This window comes from Buceros rhinoceros, unplaced genomic scaffold (assembly GCF_000710305.1).
Source record: "Buceros rhinoceros silvestris isolate BGI_N320 unplaced genomic scaffold, ASM71030v1 scaffold30032, whole genome shotgun sequence".
NCBI lineage: Eukaryota > Metazoa > Chordata > Aves > Bucerotiformes > Bucerotidae > Buceros > Buceros rhinoceros.
The window spans coordinates 642-7,630 of NW_010397858.1; the positions used below are offsets into that span (position 1 = coordinate 642).

A 6,989-nucleotide genomic window follows, 5' to 3' on the forward strand; every position below is an offset into this window, starting at 1 on the left:
CACCTCCTCCCCATTGGCTGGAAAAGCCTCTTAAAAGTGGAGAAGCGCGTTCTGCCCGCTCAGCACCTGCTGGTCTCTGCCGATCTGAAACCATAAGCAGCTGCTGACCCACATCCACACTGGGAGTGTTGTGGGGCACTACCTGCACCTGCAGGAGGCAAAGGGGTCCCCTGCACGGGGCATCCCCCCGAATCGGCCACGGCTGGCTTTGCTGGGCAGCATCAGAGACGGAGAAAACAGGCTGAGAGGGGGATTAGTTCTCTGCTGAGGACGTAATTGCCCTGAAGGAAGGAGTTGGGGCACAAGAGACCGCTTGACGGGCACTGGGTTGCTGCAGGCATTGCCCTGTGCCTGGCTGACCGCGTGCCCACCATGGAGCAAGGAGCCAGCAGGACCGTCTGAGGAGGCGTCCTCACCCAGAGCCGGGAAGTGCCAGCCAAGAGGGAGAAGGGAGCATTGCTGAAGGGTCTGCTCGGCCCTCGGAGGCTCAGTCCGTGCTTGGGAGGTCGTCGCTTCGTTGCGCAGGTCAGTGGCGTGGAGGGAGGCTTGCATGCTGGCACCAGCCGCTGACAGGACAGCTCGTGCCAGCCCTGCACTCATTTAATTCTCTAACGAATGCTTTCCCAGGGTGTTGTCCATGGGCTGGGCAGGCTGGTGGCATGAATTAGCCGTGGCCCTTGCATTTAACAAACAGACCCCACACCCCATCTGTGCTGAGTGGAGGCACTAGGAGCCATCCTAGCGTTTACATGGACCCTCCTGGATGCAGCTCACCTGGCAGAGCGGGGCTTTGCTGGGCATCACCCAGCACTGGCTGCTCTGTGCTCTGTGTGCATCCAGGGAACACTGGACGCAGCTGCACTGCCGTGGCCTTCACCCTCCCAACCCGGGCCTGTGACTGCTGGTGTCAGCGCAAACCTTCTTCTGACACCCACCTCTTGCCAGCTCTTTGGGAGCACCGGCTCTGGCCCATCTGCCCGTGATGCACGGGGAAGGGCAGGTGCCCATGCTGATGAGCTTTTAGGTGCATGCGAACTCACACGTGGTATTTTTACCTGTGAATAAAGCTTCTTAACTAAGGAGAAAATAATAGCAAGCTGCAGAGTGTGCAAAGGCGGGCGCAGGGTACATGGTGTGCTCACTGCGGGCAGCTGTGAGCAGGAGAGCTAGCATACGTGCTGGGGTGTTAGGCACAAGGCATTTCTGAACTGCCTGGCTCAGAGCTGGGATAAATCTCCAGCAGAGCTCTGCTATAGCATACTGGCCTTGGTGGCACCTCCACAGGTGAGCTCCTCTGGTGCACCTCATCTTTTTCTGCCAACATCCAGCTGCAGGCAGGTAAAAACCCTTTCACGCTTTGCTGTACAGCTCTGTAGCAACGAGCAAGTGGCTCCTGCGGAGGTTCTCATCCAGTCCAAACTCAGAGGGTACTGGCGGATATTTAACTAATGAACGCTCTTCAAATTCAGCTGCTTTTCAAAATCAGCTGCTATTGCCATCACTGACAGGCAATGCTACAAGATCTCTGAAAAGCGTGCCACAGATGGACAAATACTTTCTCACTGGGAAGCTGAGGGATGAAAAAAAAAAAGATTAACCACAGCAGTTTGATTGATTGATTTGCAGTGGAGGAGAAGATCAAGAAGAGTGAGGCTGGGAGAGGGGCTTGGGTGAAAAAGGTTCAGGGTATGTTTGGTGGCAGTCACTCTTATTTGAAGTAGTGATGTGCAGCAGATGGTGCAGTGGTGGAGCACCAGCCCTGATCAGGAAACCGTTGTGCTTTTGCAGCAGGTCACCTTTTGTACAGCTGTACCTGGGCTGTCAGTCAGGTGGAGCTGGGAGAGGAGCAGCAGGTGGATAATGGCTCAAGCTGAGCAAGTCTCTTCAGTCTGGGTGTCAGTGATCCAGATAACACCAACATGGGTGGTGGGGGGAAGGGGTATGGGTGTCTGGAGAGTGTGTAATTCATCTTTTCTTCCTTGCAATGATTCTTCGTCTTGAAAATGTCTTTATAGTACCCTGTTCTCAGCTCATGCCTCTGCCCCTTGCTTCAGTTCTCTGAGACCTGGGATAGGGGGACAGACTGGAGTAGCCTGTGCCAAGAACTGTTAGGATATAGCCATCCAGAAAAGCTGCCCCAAATCATGCTCCAAGCCAGATCCTGCTCCCTTTTTTTCATGGCTGATGTGGTCCTGAAGGTTTGGGGCATTCTGCTGCAGGGACCCGTGGTGGTGGCAGAAGCCTGGGTGCTGCACTGAATAACCCACTCTGCGCTTTCAGGAGCAAGGGTCCCCTGGGGAGGGGAAGGAGGGATATCACTGAGGGTGGCTGGTGACCTATTCCACCCTTCCCTCCATAGATTAACCTCGGCATGGACATCTACCTAAAACTAACCAACCAAGACCATTTTTTGCCTTCTCACATTGGTGCACTGTGGGTACAGCTGCTATGTCCCTTGCTGAGGGGTCCAGAAGAGACCTAGTTGTCTTGGCTTGCAAGTACCTCCTCCAGCATCCCCTAAACTGCAGTTTCAGACCCCTCTCAGAGCAATTCCCAGCCCTGTTTTCAGCCTTGACTCTGCATGCTGAACCTCCTGCAGCCTGAGAAAGAGCAGTCTCTCTCCTCTTCTGCAAGACTCAGAGGTATCAGGGGGTAGGACCACCTCTTGCCAAGCAAGAGCCCTTCATCTGGGCTCTGCCCCGTCTTGTGCCATCCACGCTTTTGCCTAAAGAATTTGCACTTGTTTAATATGCAGAGCAACAGCAGCTATAGCAATCAGGTCAAGTCGTCCCCGTTGCTTGGAGGACACAAAGAAGAGAGACTTCCTTGAAAAACACTCCCAGGTGGTAGCCCTGTGTATTCTGTTCATAGCAGTGTCCTTGCCCCTCAGCAGTCTCCAGTATGTGACTGCTGGCATGTTCCATGATTGCCAATGCCGAGGAATGGGGACATTTCTTCTATCTCATGGTTCCTTCAGCCAAGGGATCTGGAGAGGAGAGAGGGCCCATGTTGCGAGTGTGCTGCCAGCAGGATGGTGATAGGGCAAACCAGACCCAACAAAGCCCAGCTCAGCCACGGAGGAAGGCCCCCTGCTTTCTAATGCCTGTCTGATGCTACTTGGGAGCACCTATAATCAGAGTCCAGTGATGGTTTGCATACAGGTGAGAAAATAAACCCTGCCAAGAGGCCAATGGTGCTGGAAGGGGCCTGGCAGAGACAGGGTGCCTAGGGGAGAAATGAGAAAAACATACCCACAGCAGCCAACTGGAGCAAAATTCCTGGGCAGCTTAAGAGCCCAAAGAGCGACTCACAAGACATCCCCTCTAATTCCCTCCTGCTTCCCCACTTAGGCTTTGTTCTGGCCCTCCGTGTAGGTACAGAGTCCTAATCTCTCTGGCATGCAAATAACCACCGGTCTGCCGTGCTCTCCCCCTTCACCCATTTCTCAAATCTGGCCCCTCATGGCACGGAAGGGAGGGCGAGGGAGAAGGCTGTGTTGCACCAGGGCCTCCCAGAGGAAAGCACAGCGGGCTTAATGGGTCTCCTGTGCCTCAAGCCAGAGACTTTTCTAGCAGCGCAGGTCCTGGAGGGCTCCCAGCCGGAGCAGACTGTGACTGGAGAGGCTCAAAGGAAGATCCTGGGAACCAAAAGGAGTTCATGTTGCTGGCTCTCAACTTGCACCAGCCTGCAGGCAAGGCTGGGTATGGAGCAAGTGGGGTGCTGCAGCTTCTGATGCCCCATCACATCAGGTGTAGCTCTCCAGACTCAGCTGGGAGCTGGGACCCTGTTTGGCTGCTGACCAGAGGTTACGGAGCTGTGGGAAGCCCCAGGGTCCGGGGGAGATTCTCACCTCTGCCCGACTCTGGCTTGACCTTGCACCCTGATGCAATCCTGGCAGGACAACAGTGCAGAGAGTTGATGCGGTCCCCCAGTGAGGGTCTCAGAGCTGGGAGATGGAGAAAAAACTTACAGTAAATATTTGCGTGCTCTGCTTTTCTCTTCTTGCAGCGCCTGGAGATCTCTCTGTCTTTCTCTCTGTTGTCCCACCTCCTCCCGGGCTGCCTTTCCCCTCCCAGGCTAGACGATGGGGAGATGTGACACAGAGGAAGGGCAGCTCCCTGCTCCTGTGAAGCCCCCAGATGGTGGCTGGGGATGGATTGTGCTCTTTGGCTGCTTTGTGATCACCGGCTTCTCCTACGCCTTCCCGAAAGCCGTCAGTGTCTACTTCAAGGAGCTCATGAAAGATTTCCACGTGGGCTACAGTGACACAGCCTGGATCTCCTCCATCATGCTGGCCATGCTCTATGGGACAGGTGATGCTTGGACACATTTCCCCCTCCCCAGCTTGTGCTTTCCCTGCCCTGCTATGGGCCCAGACCATGTCCCCAAGGGGCTCTCCTCATGTTTGCTTGCCTGGTCATGAACCGACTTGCAGAACACAATTGTCCCACCACTTCTCTTCCAGAAGTGATGCATTTCACCCCCTGTTCCTTCTCCCCCGGGAGATCTCAGGGGTCACACCACCTGCCTCTCAGCTGACACAGGGTTTGCTCCTCTCGTTCCCAGGGAACAGGGGGCTGAAGGATGGACAAAGCAGAGGTATCTCCCTTGGCCGGACCCAAGGGAGATGTATATCTAAGCAGCCAAGTAGTGATCTCCATCATTGGTGTTTCATCAGCCCTGAGTGCCCTGCTTGGGTTGGCTGCCCCTTCCCAGCTGTCCTTTCTCTTTTCCGGTCCCTTACTCTGACTCCTCTGCTTCCTCCCAGGACCAGTATGCAGCATCATGGTGAACCAGTTTGGCTGCCGGCCCGTGATGCTCATTGGTGGGCTGCTAGCCTCTGCTGGGATGATCCTGGCGTCTTTTACTACCAATATCATCGAGCTTTATCTGACAGCTGGTGTGCTGACAGGTGAGAGCCTCAGCAGTTGTGGGGGGGACAGAGACTCACCTGGGGAAGAGCCAAGACCATGTTGTATTTCCCTTTAGCACTGCCATGTCTAGCATCAAGTCTCTCCTCACTTATTTGTGCCTGCTCACAGGAGGCTTCTAGTCCGGAATGATGCACCTATGGGAGATGCATCTGCTGGATCTAAACAGGCAAGGTCTGTGGTTGAGGCGAGAGGGACAGAAGAAACAGAAGTGCTGCTCAGTGATCAAGGCAGCTGGGGTGGCATCAGTATATAGTGGTAGAGGAGAGCGGCAGAGTTCTTGTTTAAGGCACAGGTCCTGCCTAAACATGGCCACAGCTACCCAGCTCAAATACACTTCAGGTACACAGGCTGTTTTAGCCCATCTTCTCCAGGGGCAACCTACTGACATGAAGGAGCAGAGGTTTGTGAGGAACACAAACCCCATCATGGGACCTCAGGACTAGGATAGTCTGAGGGGAATTTTCAGCTTGTTGCAAACCACGTCTCATGTTCTTGCACTCCCCGTCTCCCCCCTGCCTCTCACCCTCGTGTAGGTCTGGGTATGGCATTGAACTTCCAGCCCTCACTGATCATGCTAGGCACCTACTTTGACAAGCGTCGTCCTCTTGCCAATGGACTGGCTGCTGCTGGGAGTCCTGTCTTCCTTTCCTCCCTCTCTCCACTGGGGCAAGTGCTGCTGGAGAAGTTCGGTTGGCGAGGAGGATTCCTTATCATGGGGGGCCTTCTGCTTAACTGCTGCACTTGTGGGGCAGTCATGAGACCCCTGGATATGGGCATGAAGCGGAAGACGGAGAAAGCTCAGGACAAATATGAAGCCAAGGAGATGCTGCCCATAGGAGGGAAATCAGAGGAGGGAATCAGCACCACTGACGGAACTAAGAAAGTGAAGAAAGTCAAAAAGAAGCCAAAGAAAGGAAAGAAGCTTCTGGATTTTAGTATCTTTTCCAACCGAGGGTTTATCATTTACACTATTTCAAAGTTCATCCTGGTCTTAGGTCTCTTTGTGCCCCCCATACTGCTGGTCAACTACGCCAAGGACACAGGCGTGCCAGACACAGAGGCTGCATTCTTGCTCTCCATCATTGGTTTCATAGACATCTTTGCCCGCCCAGCCTGCGGCATGGTGGCAGGGCTGAAGTGGGTCCGCCCTCACGTGGCGTACCTGTTCAGCTTCGCTATGCTCTTCAATGGCTTGACGGACATCTGCAGTGCCAGGGCTAGCAACTACACGGGGCTGGTCATTTTCTGCGTCTTTTTTGGCATCTCTTACGGCATGGTGGGGGCACTGCAGTTCGAGGTGCTGATGGCTATTGTTGGCTCCCAGAAGTTCTCCAGCGCCATTGGACTGGTCCTACTTATTGAGGCTTTCGCTGTGCTCATCGGTCCACCCTCTGCAGGTAGGTCCTTTGCTGCAAAACACAGGTAATTTGTTTGGCTGCCATTCCACGGTGTTGCAGGGATTGGGCGTGGGCATGGTACTTGAAGAAAAACCCTATTTCTCAACTGCAGATTTCCTCTGAAAGCCAAGATATGAAGTGAGAGCTCCTAGTCTCACTCCATGCACCACAACACTGAATCAGAACAGGATCAGAAGATGGCATGTGACAGTTCTCTTCTTTGCTCAGAGACCTGAGCGCTGGCAGGCATACAGAGCTTTCCAGAGTGGCATGACTTACGGTGTCCCTCAGTCCTGATCAGTGGCACCTCCCTCTCTGTCATGCTGGGATCAACGTCTCTGCCTTCACTGTCAGTGTTGCATAAAATCACGTTATGGTCAAGCACATGCTGCAGGCAATCCTTTAAGAGTCTTCAGTAGGCGAGGGCAAGGGTCTTTCAAGTTCTCCTTCATGTCCATGGCCTTTTGATTGGTGCTGTGAATAATGATCTCAGTTGATGTTGGCCCCGGTCCCAAGGCATAGGTGTTTTTGTGTCATTCAATTCAAACCAGTTTGTACAGCCACTCCAGGCATTTGCTGTTACCCCTTCCCTTCCCTTCCCTTCCCTTCCCTTCCCTTCCCTTCCCTTCCCTTCCCTTCCCTTCCCTTCCCTTCCCTT

General features: G+C 54.0%; 1 protein-coding gene across 1 annotated transcript in view; it reads left to right on the forward strand.

Moving 5' to 3' along the window:
* The first annotated feature begins 1,278 nt into the window (after positions 1–1,278).
* LOC104488813 (monocarboxylate transporter 3) overlaps positions 1,279–6,989 on the forward strand; it is an 8,661-nt gene continuing 2,950 nt past the window's right edge. The window contains exons 1-4 of the mRNA XM_010130894.1: positions 1,279–1,338; positions 4,009–4,313; positions 4,769–4,912; positions 5,468–6,331. Coding sequence (XP_010129196.1) covers positions 4,085–4,313; positions 4,769–4,912; positions 5,468–6,331 — 1,237 coding nt within the window. The 5' untranslated portion in view covers positions 1,279–1,338; positions 4,009–4,084. The remainder of the gene's footprint in view (positions 1,339–4,008; positions 4,314–4,768; positions 4,913–5,467; positions 6,332–6,989) is intronic.